The sequence below is a fragment of the Scyliorhinus torazame genome, chromosome 9 (genome assembly GCF_047496885.1).
Source record: "Scyliorhinus torazame isolate Kashiwa2021f chromosome 9, sScyTor2.1, whole genome shotgun sequence".
Lineage (NCBI taxonomy): Eukaryota > Metazoa > Chordata > Chondrichthyes > Carcharhiniformes > Scyliorhinidae > Scyliorhinus > Scyliorhinus torazame.
Genome location: NC_092715.1, coordinates 196,577,679 through 196,597,165, shown reverse-complemented (window position 1 = coordinate 196,597,165; position 19,487 = coordinate 196,577,679). Strand labels below are relative to the sequence as shown.

At 44.3% G+C, this 19,487-nt stretch overlaps 1 protein-coding gene across 5 annotated transcripts in view; it reads left to right on the top strand.

The window, feature by feature from the left end:
* Positions 1-19,487, top strand: part of focad (focadhesin) — a 334,365-nt gene that overhangs the window by 132,101 nt on the left and 182,777 nt on the right. For all 5 annotated transcript variants that reach the window (XR_011949158.1, XR_011949159.1, XM_072516930.1 and 2 more), the window contains 4 exons: positions 7,762-7,892; positions 10,680-10,810; positions 13,218-13,268; positions 13,966-14,049. Coding sequence is in view for 3 of the 5 variants with exons in the window: in XM_072516930.1 (XP_072373031.1) it covers positions 7,762-7,892; positions 10,680-10,810; positions 13,218-13,268; positions 13,966-14,049 (397 nt within the window). In the remaining 2 variants the exon portion in view is untranslated. The remainder of the gene's footprint in view (positions 1-7,761; positions 7,893-10,679; positions 10,811-13,217; positions 13,269-13,965; positions 14,050-19,487) is intronic.

The following is a 19,487-nucleotide window of genomic DNA, read 5'->3' as shown; positions in this document are numbered from 1 at the left end:
TCCATAAGAGGGTCGTTTAGGAGTCTGGTAGCAGCGGGGAAGAAGCTGTTTTTGAGTCTGTTCATGTGTGTTCTCAGACTTTTGTATCTCCTGCCCGATGGAAGAAGTTGGACGAGTGAGTAAGCCGGGTGGGAGGGATCTTTGATTATGCTGCCCACTTTCCTCAGGCAGCAGGAGGTGTAGATGGAGTCAATGGATGGGAGGCAGGTTCGTGTGATGGACTCGGCGGAGTCCACGACTCTCTGAAGTTTCTTGCGGTCTTGGGCCGAGCAGTTGCCAAACCAGGCTGTGATGCAGCCAGATAGGATGCTTTATATGGTGCATCTGTAAAAGTTGGTAAGAGTAAATGTGGACATGCCGAATTTCCTTAGTTTCCTGAGGTAGCATGGTTATCTTGGTCAGTTTATTGGTTGTGAGCATTGTGCAAACTTGTAAAAGGCTGCCACCTTTGGACCTGAACCGTGCCTGGTCTATCTCAAATTACTCTGGAAAGGCAAAGTATCTAACAATGTACACAAAAGGTTGAGCATGCCATTTCGCGCTGCTGCTTCGCAGTGGCCACTGGAGTGAAATTTTGCACAATTAGGGTGCTGCCGTTAGCCCAAGAAAACGCTCTGCTTACCAAACAATTGAGCAATGCCATGTATGAATTTAAGTATTTGTACAATGCCAGGTCTATCGGCTCATGCATTCCAGTGATTGGTTATCGAATAAAATAGCATTTTTACCTGGCAGTGCATCATAGTGCAGACCCTAAGCAAGGCTGGCTACTGTTCGATGTGATTGCATCATTGGGCAGCATGTTCAGTTAACCCTGTAATGTGGCTCATTTACAGTTGATTGTAGTGACTTGTATTCATATGCAAGGACTTAGACCATAAGACCATAAGACATAGGAGTGGAAGTAAGGCCATTCGGCCCATCGAATCCACTCCACCATTCAATCATGGCCGATTTCAACTCCATTTACCCGCTCTCTCTCCATAGCCCTTAATTCCTCGAGAAATCAAGAATTTATCAACTTCTGTCTTAAAGACACTCAACGTCCCGGCCTCCACCACCCTCTGTGGCAATGAATTCCACAGACCCACCACTCTCTGGCTGAAGAAATTTCTCCTCATCTCTGTTCTAAAGTGACTCCCTTTTATTCTAAGGCTGTGCCCCCGGGTCCTAGTCTCCCCTGCTAATGGAAACAACTTCCCTACATCCACCCTGTCTAAGCCATTCATTATCTTGTAAGTTTCTATTAGATCTCCCCTCAACCTCCTAAATTCCAATGAATATAATCCCAGGATCCTCAGACGTTCATCGTATGTTAGGCCGACCATTCCTGGGATCATCCGTGTGATTCTCCGCTGGACCCGCTCCAGTGCCAGTATGTCCTTCCTGAGGTGTGGGGCCCAAAATTGCTCACAGTATTGTAAATGGGGCCTAACTAATGCTTTATAAAGCTTCAGAAGTACATCCCTGCTTTTATATTCCAAGCCTCTTGAGATGAATGACAACATTGCATTTGCTTTCTTAATTACGGACTCAACCTGCAAGTTTACCTTTGAGAATCCTGGACTAGGACTCCCAAGTCCCTTTGCACTTCAGCATTATGAATTTTGTCACCGTTTAGAAAATAGTCCATGCCTCTATTCTTTTTTCCAAAGTGCAAGACCTCGCATTTGCCCACGTTGAATTTCATCAGCCATTTCTTGGACCACTCTCCTAAACTGTCTAAATCTTTCTGCAGCCTCCCCACCTCCTCCATACTACCTGCCCCTCCACCTATCTTTGTATCATCGGCAAACTTAGCCAGAATGCCCCCAGTCCCTTCATCTAGATCGTTAATATATAAAGAGAACAGCTGTGGCCCCAACACTGAACCCTGCGGGACACCACTCGTCACCGGTTGCCATTCCGAAAAAGAACCTTTTATCCCAACTCTCTGCCTTCTGCCTGACAGCCAAACGTCAATCCATGTTAGTACCTTGCCTCGAATACCATGGGCCCTTATTTTACTCAGCAGTCTCCCGTGAGGCACCTTATCAAAGGCCTTTTGGAAGTCAAGATAGATAACATCCATTGGCTCTCCTTGGTCTAACCTATTTGTTATCTCTTCAAAGAACTCTAACAGGTTTGTCAGGCACGACCTCCCCTTACTAAATCCATGCTGACATGTCCTAATCCGACCCTGCACTTCCAAGAATTTAGAAATCTCATCCTTAACAATGGATTCTAGAATCTTGCCAACAACCGAGGTTAGGCTAATTGGCCTATAATTTTTCATCTTTTTCCTTGTTCCCTTCTTGAACAGGTGGGTTACAACAGCGATTTTCCAATCCGCTGGGACTTTCCCTGACTCCAGTGACTTTTGAAAGATCATAACTAACGCCTCCACTATTTCTTCAGCTATCTCCTTTAGAACTCTAGGATGTAGTCCATCTGGGCCCAGAGATTTATCAATTTTTAGACCTCTTAGTTTCTCTAGCATTTTCTCCTTTGTGATGGCTACCATATTCAACTCTGCCCCCTGACTTTCCGGAATTGTTGGGATATTACTCATGTCTTCTACTGTGAAGACTGACGCAAAGTACTTATTTAGTTCCTCAGCTATTTCCTCGTCTCCCATCACAAAATTACCAGCGTCATTTTGGAGCGGCCCAATGTCAACTTTTGCCTCCTGTTTGTTTTCAATGTATTTAAATAAACTTTTACTATCATTCCTCATGTTACTGGCTAGCCTACCTTCATAATTGATCCTCTCTTTCCTTATTTCTCTCTTTGTTATCCTCTGTTTGTTTTTGTAGCCTTCCCAATCTTCTGACTTCCCACTACTCTTTGCCACATTATAGGCTTTCTCTTTTGCTTTGATGCATTCCCTAACTTCCTTTGTCAGCCATGGCTGCCTAATCCCCCCTCTGATAGCCTTTCTTTTCTTTGGGATGAACCTCTGTACTGTGTCCTCAATTACTCCCAGAAACTCCTGCCATTGCTGTTCTACTGTCTTTCCCACTAGGCTCTGCTCCCAGTCGATTTTCGTCAGTTCCTCCCTCATGCCCCTGTAGTTACCTTTATTTAACTGTAACACCTTGACATCTGATTCTACCTTCTTTCTTTCGAATTGGAGATTGAATTCTACCATATTATGATCACTGCCTCCTAAGTGCTCCCTTACTTTAAGATCTTTACTCAAGTCTGGCTCATTACATAACACTAAGTCCAGAATGGCCTGTTCCCTCGTGGGCTCCATCACAAGCTGTTCTAAAAAGCCCTCCTGTAAACATTCAATGAATTCCCTTTCCTTGGGTCCACTGGCAGCATTATTTACCCAGTCCACCTGCATATTGAAGTCCCCCATGATCACTGTGACCTTGCCTTTCTGACATGCACTTTCTATTTTGTGGTGCATTTTGTGCCCCCCGGTCCTGACCACAGTTAGGAGGCCTGTACATAACTCCCATTATGGTTTTTTTGCCTTTGTGGTTCCTCAACTCTACCCACACAGACTCCACATCATCTGACCCTATGTCGTTTAGTGCTATTGATTTAATTTCATTCCTAATTAACAAGGCAACCCCGCCCCCTCTGCTCACCTCTCTGTCTTTTCGATAGGTTGTGAATCCCTGGATGTTTAAATGCCAGTCCTGAACCCCCTGCAACCATGTCTCTGTGATGCCTACCACATCAGACCTGCCAGTCACAATCTGGGCCACAAGCTCATCTACCTTGTTCCGTACACTGCGCGCATTTAAATATAGCACCTTTAATTCTCTATTGACCGTCCTTTTTTGTTTTCTTAGTGTGGTGGACCTTGGTTTACTGAGCCTTTCCATACACTGTTATATTTTGTGGGATGGGGACTATCGTAACCTCTCCTGAGGTTTGTCTTTTCGTGTTTTTTTGTATTCCTAAGCAGCTACGCTCCCCGCTGATTACGTCACCTCTTGGTTCCCTGACTTTCCCTTCCCCCCCCAATCTTTAGTTTAAAGTCCTATTGACCACCCTATTTACTCTTTTCGCCAGAACACTGGTCCCAGCTCGGTTCAGCTGGAGAACATCCCAACGGTATAGGTCCCCCCGTCCCAAAACTGATGCCAGTGTCCCATGAAAAGGAACCCCTCTTTCCCACACCACTCTTTCAGCCACGTGTTAACTTCCCTTATTCTTGCCTCCCTATGTCAATTTGCACGTGGCTCGGGCAGTAATCCGGAGATTATGACCCTTGAGGACGTGTTTTTTAATTTTGAATCCTAGCGCTTTATAATCTCTAAACAGGTCCTCTTTCCTAGACTTGCCTATGTTGTTGGTACCGACATGGACCACAACAACTGGATCCTCCCCCTCCCTCTCCAGTATCCTTTCAAGCCGGTCAGAGATGTCCCGCACCCTAGCATCGGGCAGGCAACATACCATGCGGGACTCTTTATCCTGCTCACAAAGGATACTATCTATCCCCCTGATAATAGAATCCCCTACAACTACAACTTGCCTATTTACTCCCTCCCCTTGAATGGCCTGCTGAACCATGGTGCCTTGGTCAGCTGACTCATCCTTCCTGCAGCCCTGTTCGCCATCCACTCAGGGAGCAAGTGCCTCATACCTGTTGGACAGAGTCAAGGGCTGAGGCTCCTGAGTTCCTGACTGCTGGTTCCCTTTACCTGCCTGACTTGCAGTCACACCCTGCTGTCCCTGGCCACTGGCAGGATTTAAACTACTTACTCTGACAGGTGTGACTGCCTCCTGAAACACAGTGTCCAGGTAAGTCTCCCCCTCCCGATGTGCCTCAGTGTTTGAAGCTCAGACTCCAGCTAATCAACACTGAGCCGGAGCTCTTCGAGCAGCCAACACTTGCTGCAGATGTGGTCGCTGCAGCTCGCAATGGGATCTGCCAGCTCCCACACCAAGCAGCTCAAGCACATCACCTGACCAGCCATCACTAATTAATTAATTAGTTTAATTTAAGTTTACCAGTTTAGCTGTGTTTTTTTTTAAATTTTAAATTTGGGGCAGATTTGCTACCAACCAATCAGATCACAGCTTCCCTCTGACGTCACTTTTGGGGAAAAAACTGGAAAACAGGAAGTTACTGTTCGGTTTTTATAATCACAGAGACTGCTCCTCCTCCTCCGAACGGCTCCCGAAATTAGGCCCGAAGAAAGAGAGAGAACAAAACAGTAGGGAAAAAGCACCTTCTCCCACTCTTCCCCGAATTATCTCACTGCACCAAATTACCAAATTCTCACTCTGTCTGTGTCTCACTCACTCAGGTTGTGTCTCCTTGACCAGCACAATGCTTACTAAGTGCGCTTTCTGTCTGTCTTTTATACAGACTTTAGGATGACTCACACTAAAACTTCAAAGAGAAGAAAACAATGTGTACCTTTGTGCCCCTTAACAGGCCTCAGGTGACTGCCAGATAACTGCCTCTCAGCAATTAGGGTGGGGGCAGCTTCAGCCAATCAGACACTAATCTACACTGCACTTTTAACTGAAAAACAGCAAAATTAGATAGACCACTTACCTTTCCTGGTTACCTCACTGCACCAAACTACCAAATTCTCACTCTGCCTGTGACTCACTCAGGCTGTGTCTCCTTGACCTGCGTAATGCTTACAATGACTTGTTCTCTGAAAACAAGCCTTACACCTTTCTTTTAAATTACCTGGAAGCATGGGGAGTGTACAGCTCCCCTTTGGTCAAGGTGTTGCCATGGAGAAAGCAATCAGAGTTGACTTGCTAACCAAATCATACTCTTTTCTCCTGCAGCGTAAACTGTCGTGATTGTTTGAAATTTGGCATTTTTGCATTTATCCTGATGAGTGCAAAAATGAAAAGCTTTGGCAACAAGTCTCTCTTTTCAGCAAGATTCAAGTTCTGTGCTGGCAACCAATTGTTATTATTGTATATGTTCTTGTGCTCGAGTCTCGAATATTTGTGTAGAAGAATTTTGATATAGAGTGGAGATGGTTCATGGATGCGAACTTAAGAAATAGGAGCTGGAGAAGAAACATGGTTACTCGCGCCTGCTCTGTCATTCCAGATAACCACTCCTCAATCCCACTTGCCTACCTACACTCAAAATCCCTTGGAGAACAAAAACCTGCCTATCTCAGCGTTAAATATGCTGCCTCTAGGGTAGAGAATTCCAAAGATTCATAATTCCCTGAATGAAAACAACTGTTTCTCATCTCTGTCCTTAATGATGACACGTGGTTCAAGGCTCCCAATCAGGGGAAAAGTCCCCTGTGTCAACCCTGTCAAGCCCACTTCTGAATTTTGTAATTTTCAATGAGATCACCTCTCATTCTTCTAAATTCTAGCGGATACAGACCCAGCTTACACAGCCTGTTTTTATAGAACAATCCCGGGCAGCACGGTGGCGCAGTGGTTAGCACTGCTGCCTAATGGCACCAAAGTCCCAGGTTCGATCCCGGCTCTGGGCCATTGTCCATGTGGAGTTTGCACATTCTCCTGGTGTTTGCGTGGGTTTTGCCCCCACAACCCAAAGATGTGCAGGGTAGGTGGATTGGCCACGCTAAATTGCCCCTTAATTGAAAAAAATGAATTGGGTACTCTTAAATTTAAAAAAAAATCATAGGACAACCTCGTCATCCCAGGAACCAATCTGTGTGAAGCTATTTTCTCCTCTATTTTATCTAGTAAGCTTTTTAATTTGAAGGAATTAATCAGCTCAGCATCACTTGAATTTTTTTTCTTTCTGAGAATTTGTCCAGTGCTTCATAAGGGAAAAGTTTATTTGAATTTCACTTGAGGCTTCTTAAATTTGAACAGCTATTTGATCACAGTTGATGTAAAATAATCTGTACGCCTAGATCATGTCAATCCTCAGTTCAGTATTTTCTCTCAAATGGAAATAAGTTCAGTTCTTCATTCTGTATTTGCCAAGCAACAGAGGATGATGGTATTTGCACATTGTCGACGAATCATAGGCTGTACATGCATGTCCTGATGTTGTCATCAGGTTGCACATACGCTGCAGCCCATGTGGTCTCCTGCTGTCACGTTGTGTGAAACCCCATGGTGCAACTTTGTCTTTTTTCCATCTGAAGGTTCCTTATTCCTTGTTTTGTTGTCATAGAATTTACAGTGCAGAAGGAGGCCATTCGGCCCGTCGAGTCTGCACCGGCTCTTGGAAAGAGCACCCTACCCAAGGTCAACACCGCCACCCTATCCCCATAACCCTGTAACCCCACCCAACATTAAGGGCAATTTTGGACACTAAGGGCAATTTACCACGGCCAATCCACCTAACCTGCACATCTTTGGACTGTGGGAGGAAACCGGAGCACCCGGAGGAAACTCACACACACACGGGGAGAACGTGCAGACTCCGCACAGACAGCGACCCAAGCCGGAATCGAACCTGGGACCCTGGAGCTGTGAAGCAATTGTGCTAACCACAATGCTACCGTGCTGCCAAAGTTTGGGACATAGTATCCAACCCTTCTACGGGAGTAGGTTAGATTGGAGAAGTACCTCAGATAGAACTGTCTGTGATCTGAAATGCACCAGCCTAGTCTTCATAGGCAGTTTTCATAAGAGTTTAAACTTAATAGCCAATAAGGTTTCTCAGTCAGTTGTCCTTCCCAGAACAGCGATTGAAAAGCAGGTCGCTGGTCGATTCAGAAGGAGAATTACTGAAAGATGAGCAGGTTTAATGGATAAATCCAAATAGGAGCTAAAATATTATGTTAGATATTTTAATGCCCTTTTACATTCCCTTTTACATATTTTTTGTTTGTACTTTGGTAGATCTTACCAGCACGGAGCTGATATGTTGGCAGCAATCTACAAGGTATTGAATGAATGCACAAGACCAGACCAGGCTACACCTACAGTTCTTGCACTTCAGGGCCTGCATGCGTTATGTCAAGCTGAGGTAGGTTTGGTAATTCATGGTGGGAAGCTGCTTAAATTTTGCTCGATAAGCTATCCTATTTTACACTGAAGTTGGAGATAAGGAGCACATGGAATTTACTCTGAAGGTTGTAGGTTTTTTTTAAGTAATGTCATCCAGAAGTGAGCATTCATTGACAGTTAATTTTCACCGTGTTTAAACTGGATGGCACTGCCTGGTGGCAGTGGGAGTTCAAGGGTACCACCCTGCCCAGAGCCCACCACCCGGGAGTCTCTGATGGTGTGGACAGCACAGTGGCAAACATTGTTGCCTCACAGCGCCAGGGACCCGAGTTCAATTCCAGTCTTGGGTGACTATCTGTGAGGAATTTGCACTTTCTCCCTCTGTCTGCGTGGGGTTTCTCTGGGTTCTCCGGTTTCCTCCCACAGTCCCAAAAATGTGCAGGTTAGGTGATCATGCTAAATTGCCCCTGAGTGTCCAAAGGTTAGTTGGGGTTAGTTCTGGAGATAGAGCTGGGGTTTGAGCCTCGGAAAGGTGCTCTTTTGGAGGGTCGGTGTAGACTCGATAGGCCAAATGGCCTCCTCTGCATTGTATGGATTCTGTGATAAACTGATTTGAAGGTTAGCTTGGCACAGTTGGTCTGAGATGAAGTGTTAGGTAAGTGAACAAGATTTGTTTTAATATTTTTATTCTTGTAAATGTATGAAACATGGACTGAAATACTGTCTGCAAATCACTCTGAAGGCATTACTTCCCCTTTCAGTGTGGCCATGTGCACTTCTTTCAGGCATGTCCTTTTCAAGATTGGACCTTGAACATCTTCCTTTTGCGTTATTTTCAATCATTGTGCTAAACAGCACAGAGTTGCTTCCATTCTAGTGTTGGTTCAAGATCAACAGTCACCGAGTATGCAGAGAACCTTGGGTGCAATGTAACGGGAAAAAACAACCCAGTTTTGGGCACTGAGAATGGCTCCGCTATCAAACGGGACTCTTTTTTTGGCCTCGGCGAGGAACACTCCACGGAGTCCGCACTTACCTTAGTTTCCTACACTGACAAGATCAGGGAACCATTTTTAAATGCAGCCCCGATCACCCCGATCTCTGGACCCTCCATCATGGCCTTGGACCCTTCCAACGCTCCAACTTACCTGTTGATAGATCTGTACTTTGGTTAATATATCTTGTGTGTCATCGCACTATATATTACTTGACAGAACTTAAAACTGAGCTTCATGCGTGAAGTAAACTGTAGCTTTATTCAATATTTCAGTGCGGTGACATGTAAATATAACAAAATACAGATCCATCACCTGTTAAGGGGTCCTCAACCAATAGCCAGTAAGGACAGAGCAGTCCCGGGCCTGATCCCTGGCAGTGCCAACCTGGTGCCCAGTCCCTGCCATCTTGGCAATACCAAGATGCCAGGTTGGCAGTGCCAATGTGCCCAAGTGGCAGTGGGAGTGCCAGAGTTCCACCCTGCCCAGAGTCCAACCACCCGGGGGCCTCCAATGGTTTGGGAGACCCCCCTCAGGTGCCGTTCCACCTGGTCCAGGTTTGTGTGGACCAGTGCTTAACAGCACCATGGCGATGTCTCCCAGGCGCAGGCGTTCGATCCCGGACCTTGGAAGAATACGGCGCAGACATCTTTAAGCGAGTCTAACTGCTCACTTAAATATGCAACTGTGGATCCCACTCGGTGAGGGCGAGATCCAGATCACATCGTCTCGCGAGATCTCGTTATATTTTGTGAGGCGTCACAAATCTCGCGAGATCTAACGGCCTTGTCACGTCAGAAGTCGGGCGCGCCGAGACCGTTCGATTAAGCCCTTAGTCTTTAAACTTTCTGCATCAGTTTGTGCTTGTAAGAACTGATTTTAAAATAAAAATGGTCACTTCTCCCCTTCCTCAGAAGCTACCGTTACTCATGGTACACAGATATGTAAGAGGAGCTCAGTAATGATGGCCATTTTGACTTTCTTCTCTTCCAATGGATAAGTAGGTTGCATTTGCAGTTCAAATGCTTCAGTTGCATTGAGAATAAATAGAATCCCACTCATTGTATTTTGCAAGTCATTGGAGTTTAATTCTTAGGTTTTGCTACGATTTTAAATCTTAGGTGAAAACACTCCACACTCGAAATGAAAAAAGCTTCTCATTTAACGTCAAGGACACGCATTTAGTCAGTTATTTATTTGAGTTCACGGTGTGGATTTTAATTGAATACGTATAGGAATATCAGAAACCATAAATTCAACACATCTAACATGGTGAGAAAAATGAAGTATTTTGTCTAGCTTTGATTTGGTTGCTGGTCCTTTAAATTCAGTCACCGCACATAAGCAGTTCAAAATCTGGCTGTGGTGATTTACGAACAAACTTATCCCGATACAGAATTACAAATTGCAAGCAAAATAATTCCGAATGAAATACCACTCAACTTAAAAAAAAAATTTTGCTCCAACTTTTGTGGGTCCTTTTAATGACCCACTAACCTCCCAAGTCTCCCTCCCCAATACTTACTTTATTTCTATCGTTTCTCCTCTGTTTTTGCTCTGCATTCACTTAATTTGAACTGCTTACATCCCTTACGTTCCTGTTCATCTCGCCAACATCTCGTGCGTACACCACCAGCACATTCTTTGGAATTCTCTCAGTTTTCTGCTGAAGTTTTCCGAGGAAAAGAATTTCTTCCAAATAATCAGAGAAAGCTTTATGAAGCATTTAGAAGTGAATGATAGCAGTTGCAGATTAAAGTGTTGGACCGCAAACATCTTGCTGAAGTTGTCCATTTCTTTCTGCCCTCCAGGTAGTTGATATTCGTTCGACATGGTACGCTTTGTCCCCAAAGCTCAGCTGTGACACACGACCCCTGGTTGTCAAAACCCTGACTGAAGTATTTGCTCTGGTTCCTTCGTTAAATGTGAAGTCCACGGAATATGAGGTAAATTGTATTAGCCAATGTGAGAGACGATCCAGGATATGCACAGGAATGGAATAGAAGAGACAAATGCTGAATACCACTCAAAAATAAACCATGACTACAGAACATTCAAAGTAGCAAAAAGCAAATTTAGGATTGATAACAAGGATTTCTTAACCCAAGGAATATGCAGCACATTGAATGGGTAGAGTAATGGGAGCAAATGTCTGAGAATAATTTAAAGATGCTGTAATAAGGGCACTATGGTTTCCGAATGAATATTCTAACACGCTTCTGGACGCGTAACGATTTAAAACCATGAAGATGATTTCCCTCTCAGAGAGATGGCAAGTGTAATTTTGCTCAGTACAGTTATAGAAATTCCTCAGGCCTTCTTGCTACTAAAACTGCATTTCAACATTGTGTTTAACTGGATACCAAATGAAGCATTTGATACTAGATTCATTTATGAAGGAGCTGGATGAATGCCCAGCCAGTACCAGAAAGCAACTTGTTTTAGGATGCATGTATTATGTAGTATGCAAGGTGATCTCAGTATGCTGGAGATTTGCTTGATTTATTGTTTGGTGGGTGCGGAATGAGTTGGACAGGAATATTGCCCAACCTTTCCTTGAGATTTAATGGATTGAATCTCGCCCATGATGGAGTGGTTTGTAAATGGACAATGGAAGCGCAAGCTTGATAAAATTAGCGTTGCATGCTCAGTGCTATTTGTTCTTAAAAGTCTACACATAACCTGATGCTCCAAGTTTCACATTGCACTTCTGTTTGTGCAGCCCTGTCCCAGGCCCAGCAGCTCATCTGTTACTGAAACTCCCACGCATGCACTTGTTACCCTTGGGCTGTTTCAAACACTCCTGGCTGGTGTCCCACATTCTAACCTTCACAAACTTGATGGCATCCAAACCTCTGCTATCCGTGTCCTTAGTTGCACCAAGCCCCATTCAACTATCACTCCTGTGTTAATTGCATATTAATCGTTTTTAGTTCTATGTAAGTGGGAGGCATTAATTAGGTTTCAGTTGGGCACATATGAAGAGATAAGTAGTGGAACTGTGTGGTGTGGTTGACTTACAATACATGTGTGTATAATGTTTTACGTTGTAATTAAGTGTAGGACTGAGTAGAGATTGGCTTCAGTGTCATCCTTCACCAACCAGCTTTCGGAATAGGACACCCTTTGCTTGCTGACTTACATTGGGTCCTGGTTAAGCAGAGCCTTCATTTTAAAATTCTTATCCTGATTTTCAAACCTTTCCATGGCCTCGCTTCTCCCCATCTCTGTAATCTCCAGTCCCCCAACCCTCTAAGAAATTCACACTCATCTAATTCTGGCCTCTTGAGCATTTCCTATTTTAATAGCTCCATCTCAGGTGGCAGTGCCTTCAGCTGCTAGGCCCCAAGTTCTGGAATTCCTTTCCTAAACCTCTCTACCTAGCCCTTTTCACTCAAAACTCGTTAAAACCAATCCCTTTGACCAAGGTTTTGATCATCTGCCCTAATAGTGCCATATATAGCTTCATGTCTAATTTTGCTTCATAATAATATTCTTATGGAGGACTTTAGAATGTTTGATTATATAGAATGAAATATATCAATGTTAGTTATTATTGTATCTAGAATTTGAAATCTGTCAGCAACCACTTTCCGAACCACAATTGCTGCAGAATACACAGGAAATCTCCAACCTATCAGTTGGCACTTTGATCAACTTCGCAGTGGCTGCAGTTAGATAATGTGACATTTTTATCCATATTACTGTTAAAGAACAAATGGACTGCAAATTGATATCTTCAATTTGATCTGAGTGCAGTTGTTACCTAATGCATTGTCTGAGGGCACTTTCTTCCGAGAGACATTTTGAGTGAAGTTTTGACCGGTCACCACCGTGCGCTTTCTGCTCCTGAGTGTGTTGACCCAAACTCGGGTAAGGTTCCAGGGTTCAGAACTCCCTCTGAAACCTTGCCCAAGCTTGCATTGGATGATGGGTGACAACACAGCTTGATCCGCGCAGACATGCGCCTTCTGGTACGGTGCAGAGACCAGCTGTAAATTTTAAAGCTTTATCTGGGTAACATATTCGTTGGAAAATTTATGTTTGATATTTTGCTAAGTTATTGAGAAAAAATTGGACATGCACTGTTTGTTTTAAGCTCGCTAAAAGACTATTTAATATTGCGGTGGATATGTTTGACTGCCTCTTTTCAGTAGGGTAATGGAAAGTTAAGAGGATTCTTGACATTGTACCAGTCTGCTTGCTTGTGTCCTGAATGCTTTGACTGTTGAGAATTTGTTTTGAATGCCCATTGTTGGTTTGTTATAAATGTAATCAAAACCTGATGTTTTTGGATTGTTCTACACTTCTAGATTACAATTATTTATGAGGGTTTTTTTGTTTTCTCTACAGCAATTCAGAGCGCAAGTTATAAGCATATTGTGGAGCCACACCCAGAGTAAGGTATAATTAACTCGCGTCCTGCTGACGACATAGGAACTCGTCAGTGTAGCAGATGTGTCTTGCATGTGTATTTTAAGGATTAACATTTTGTCAGGAAGTTGCCCGGTATTAGATTGTTATTGATCAGTCCGTGACTAATTCAGATGCTCTGTACTTGACACCTAATTTTATATCTGCACTAGTTCACAGGACTCACCCCAAGTCATTGCACCCTACCTTGTCATCTTTCCCATTTGAACACTGGTGCGTAACCTAACTTAGAGATAGTTGTTTGACAAATCATTGGGAATAACTGTAAGGAAGAAAATGAACATCCTCCAGATGCAGAATTATGTTGCATTAGAAATAGAACATGAAACAGAGTGTCAAATTATTCAATTCTCAAACTGCCAGGGTGTGATTTTAAATTGACGTTCCTAGATTAATAGCCCTGGCCCCTGGACTACTGCTCCATTAACATTACTACAGTGCTACTGTATCCATCTGAGTGATCATATATGATTTTAAAATTGTTTCATGACAATTTTCATGTGAAGCATTTAGAATTTATGTGAACATACTTTTTATTATAGTATTTTAAAATTGATACAGTATGAAAGAATTCTTAATGTAATAAATACAGGGTGTAATCAGATTTGACAATGAGCTACTGTTTTCTGAATGGTATTCAAAAAGGAACTCCTTTTGCCCCTTGTAGAACTCACTGATAGCCTGCTCTGCATACAAGGCACTCTCGGTATTCACCTCTGAGGAATATACAATTCTTCACCTGCCCGAACAGGTAAGCGTTCGACAAACGTGTAGTATTTCTCTTCATTTGGCCTTTTTGTCCATTTTTCCTATCAACTTATATATTGTTAGAATTTGATAACTATATATTGGTCAGGATTGTGTGGTCACCAGCTAAGGACTGGCACTGGCCACTGACCTCGAAGGAAACTGCCTACCAAGGTTTAGTTGGATCAGTAGCATCAACATCCCTTTTTACGACATCAGTATCATTTTGGCGTCACCTGTAGGGATTTCTACATCCAGAAATCAAGCAGGATGAGCAGACAATTAGATTGAAGAATTCTCCCAGACAGCAAAAGGGTAAGTTAAAAGCAATGAATACCTTTCCATTTTTAATCATTTTACAGGGAAGATTGGGACATAAACATGAAATTAAGGCAGAAGCTATGAACTTAAAAGACATTGGGCGTCATTCTCCGACCCCCTGCCGGATCGGAGACTCGCCGGGGGCTGGCATGAATCCCGCCCCCGCTGGTTGCCGAAGTCTCCGGCACCGGATATTCGGCAGGGGCGGGAATCGGGCCGCGCCGGTTGGCGGGGCCCCCCCACTGGATTCTCCGGCCCGGATGGACCGAAGTCCTGCCGATAAATTGCCTGTCCCGCCGGCGTGGATTAAACCACCTTTTGAACGGCGGGACAAGGCGGCGTGGGTGGGCTCCGGGGTCCTGGGGGGGGGGGCGCGGGGCGATCTGGCCCCGGGGGGTGCCCCCACGGTGGCCTGGCCCGCGATCGGGGCCCACCGATCTGCGGGCGGGCCTGTGCCGTGGGGGCACTCTTTCCCTTCCGCCTCCGCCACGATCTCCACCATGGCGGAGGCGGAAGAGACTCCCTCCACTGCGCATGCGTGGGAAACTGTCAGCGGCCGCTGACGCTCCCGCGCATGCGCCGCCCCGAGATGTAATTTCCGCGCCAGCTGGCGGGGCAACAAACGCCATTTCCGCCAGCTGGCGGGGCGGAAATTCCTCCGGCGTCGGCCTAGCCCCTCAATGTTGGGGCTCGGCCCCCAAAGTTGCGGAGCATTCCGCACCTTTGGGGCGGCGCGATGCCCGTCTGATTGGCGCCGTTTTGGGCGCCAGTCGGCGGACATCGCGCCGTTTCGGGAGAATTTCGCCCATTATTTTAATCATCATAATTTTTACTTACAATGGAATAGAGAAAATGACACTCAAGATTTCTAATATTAGTTCTTCCAGGCCAAATGGATTGTTCAACAGTAATCATGGTGTCCCACACTGTTAAAAAGCTAAGTTATATCTAATTCAACAAGGCATAAATTGTTCAGTGAGAATATTGCGTAAAATGTTGCAAATCACTGATTTCTCTGCCGATTGCACGTCTGAAGAGTGACTCTGTGGAGGAGCAGGCGGTTTCTGAACGAACCTTCCTAATTTCCCCATTTACATGTGCATATGCGAATGCCAGGCATTACTGTCAGTTTTAGGCAGCTGATAGTTTTGCCATCATTACAAACACAGACTCTGGGCAATTCATAGAGTCATGGATGTTTACAGCATGGGTCCTTTGGCCCAACTTTTCCAGTTTCTATCACTAAGCTATTCCCACTTGCCCGCATTGTGTGGGTTAATCAGTTGGCTCACAGCTTTTGAGGTTGATATGACCAGGTGAGGAGGGGTGAACTGGCTCTCTTCTCATCAAACTCCTCGGTTGGTCACAACAAAGGTTTAAGTTTCATTTTCATGAGGATATTCCATTTCCAAATCAGAATGTAAGAATGCATTTAACTATTTAACTGTGAGCAATAAAGAGCCAACCGAAGAAAGAGCAAATTTATTAACTACTAATCCAGAGGGGAAAAATAATGAAAACGTGCTATCATGTACACCGGTATCAGAAATAAGAGAAGTTAAGGGTCTAAATTTTTTAAAGTTAAAAGATTATATGGTTTAGCGTCCTTTGATTATCCTTCAAGCGTAGATTTTTAAATGTTGCAACCAAGCTGGTTTAGTGAATGTGGTCAGATTTAGAAGATGTTGTAACTATTACTAGATCTTGGTTCGTTGGTAAATTATTTGTAAAGTTGGCTTCCGAACCATGTAATAGGCTTGTTTCAAAAGAGAGGCAGAAGGAGAGCAGCAGCCATTAGCTTATTTCCTCTGCTTTCTTATAATCTCCCTCTATAGTGACTGGCAGTCTTGCCCTGAGGTACTTCACCCATTGTATATTTCCATGAGGTTTTGGGTGTGTCTGCCTGTGGCAGCCATTGTTTCAAAATCTAGCACCCTTGCATTTTAATGTCTCTTCCTCAGGCAGCGACGAGCTCCGATGAGTCTCTGAATTATGCCCCTCTCTCCATACTCTGCTGAGGATCATTTGTTTGCTTTATCGCCTTTCCCTTGGAAGGTGGCCATGTATATTCAAGTAGTTTGTTCTGTCTCATATAAAATGGCAAAATTTCCAGTCAGTTGAAAAGCCGTAATTTCAAAAATAAAGGGTCATAAAAAGACCACGGCATCGTCAGTCTCTTCAGCTACATGTAACACTGTTCTTAGTGGGCAAAAACCACAGTGAAATATTATTCTAATTGGGAATAATGCAACTCCTTTAGGATGGCTGGTATGGGATGAAAGAAAGAATTTACTTATTCATTCATAGGGTTTGGATCTTGTTGGCAAAGCCAACATTTATTGACAATCCCTAATTGCTCTTGAGAAGGTGGTGGTGAGCCTCCTTCATGAATCAGTAAAGTTGATCCGGTGTAGCTTCACCCACCTTTTGCCCCAGCTACAGTGAAGGAACGGTGATATATTCGCAAATTAGGATCAATTCGGAGGTGAACTTGAAGGTTACGGTACTCCCATATGTCTAGTGCCATTTTTCCTCTAGGTGGTAACGGTCACAGGTCTATAGGATTCTGTCAAAGGAATCTTGGCAAGTTACTACAGTATATCCTTCATAATACACACTGCTGCTACTGTGCACCAGAGTTGGAGGAAGTGAATGTTTAAGGTGGTGGATGGACAACCAATCAGGAGGACTGTTTTATCCTGGATGATGTCGAACTTCTTTACAGTTGGAACAGAACTCATTCAGGGAAGTTGAGAGTATTCCCTCGCATGACTGAATTTTACCTTGTCGGCAGATAGGCTTTGGGAGTCCAGAGATGAATCATTTATTGCAGCATGTGTGGCCTTTGACTTGCTTTTGTAGCTGCAGTATTTATGCAGCTGGTCCATTTAAGTTTCTGGAAAATGACAACTCCCAATATGTTGATAGTGTTGGCAATGATGGTAATGCTATTTAATATCAAAGAGAGGTGCTTAGAAATTGTCGGGTTGGAGATGGTCACGCCTATCAGCCCAAGCCTGAATGTTGTCCTGCTCTTGTTAAATGCAGGCTTGGGCTATTTTATTACTTGAGGAGTTACAAATGGTACTGAATATCATGCAATCATTGGCAAACATCGCCACATCTGATTTTATGATGGAGGAAAAGTTGGGCCCACGACACTGCCCTGAGGAATTCCTACAGTGATGTCCTGGGGCTGTGATGATTGGTCTCTAACAACCACAAATATCTTCCTTTTGTTCTAGTGTTACTCCAACCCGTGGAGACTTTTCCCTCTGATCCCCCTGACTTTACTTTTGTCAGAGCCCCGGGGCGGCACGGTAGCACAGTGGTTAGCACTGTTGCTTCAAAGCGCCAGGGTCCCAGGTTCGATTCCCACTTGGGTCACTGTATGTGCGGAGTCTGCACGTTCTCCCTGTGTCTCCGTGGGTTTCCTCCGGGTGCTCCGGTTTCCTCCCACAGTCCAAAGATGTGGTGGAAAGCTATTCAACCTTGCTTGGGCATAACAGCTGGAACTTTTGTGATGCGTGTGTTAATTTCAGCGGCAAGTGACAGATTGGTGGTAACTGTGGCGTCCAGATATGTGAAGCAATCAACAATCTTGAACAAAAGGAGCTGCCTGGCAGTATTGGGAAAACTCGCACGTTGTTATCTCTGGGGAGCCACTGATGACTACCTGTTGCACAGACCAAATTTAAAGAGAGCTACACAAAGGCCATTGTTATTTCATAACCCAGGCTGGCCAACAGGAGTTTGCTCGACTGCTAAGACAAAGGACTCCACAACCTTCCTTTCGATTCATAATGGTTGAGACATTTAAGAATCTTGGGGACCCAGACGAGAGATACGCATCCTTGTCAAAGACGGTGTGGAGAGGTGTGAGTTATGTGACATGGGCATCTGCCTTGCTGAACTGCAAAGCTCAATCTACAAGACTGATTTATCTTTGCACACCTATCTCATTGAGTGAAGTCAACACCACTGGAAAAGTGAATTACACAGCATTGATTTTCAGTCCACCAGCACCTGTGAAGGAGTACCTCACTGGATTTTGATTCCGGACTCTGGAACACACGTGAAACAATATTTATTTCCTCTGCTGCACTATAAATCTTTCTTTTCTCCGCCCCGCTCTTCACTATCTAAAGGTGAGGGGGACGTTGAAAACCCTGTTTTCATGTTTTGAGTATGTGCAAATAAATTAACCCTTTGAATTCATCCTATCTCGAGTTTGCTGTGGAGTTACATAGAAAATTGGATCACACTAAATCTGAGGGGTTGGGAAATACTTAGAAAGAGGGAAGCAATCAAAACACCTTCCTGTTTATAGGCGGGTGGTTTAAGGAGAAATTAGTGGTGAAATTAAAACCCCTCCTGCCCGTAACAGTGCAAATGTCATTGGCTTAGCAATGAGCGTATGCTGATTCACCTGAGTTGGTAACCTTGTCCTTTCCAGAGATGTTGAGGATATGGGTGAGGCAGCAAAGGTGGAAAATATTCAGCCTTTTGTTCTGCCTAGCATACGTTGTCCAGGTCTCTCCCCTGCAGAGGAGTGTACTGAGGACCAGGATTGGTTCACTCACAGTTTGGTATTCTCCATCAGGTTACTCTTGTTCCACATTCTCTTACTCAGCTTGGATGTAACAACTTCAGCTTTTGTGACGCATGTGCTGAATTCAGCGACAAGAGACAGATTCCTGGTGATTGTGGAACCCAGACATATGAACCTCTATCAACAACTTGCAGGGCCAAATTGCTAATGCTGATAGATGGTGGTATAGAAACATCCTAGACCATAGCTTTTGTTTTCCTGATGTTGATTGTTAAACCAAACCATTTTCCATTGCAGGTGTTCCTCAGAATGGAATGTCAGTGTGGCACTGTGATGAGGACTTGATGCACTTTTGTCTTGAACTCTGATGCACAAGGTTCAACAGCTTTCCATCTGTTCTGATGTGTCAGGCGACACCTTCTGTAGGTAGCCTGAAGACTTATGACTGCAGCAAAGAGAGGAATCTCCGAAGAGTATCAATGCTAAACACAACCCTGTTTGACCCTACTGTGGATCTCAAAGGGCTCTGATTTGCCCTGTCATTTCTGACCTTACCCATCATGTTGTCT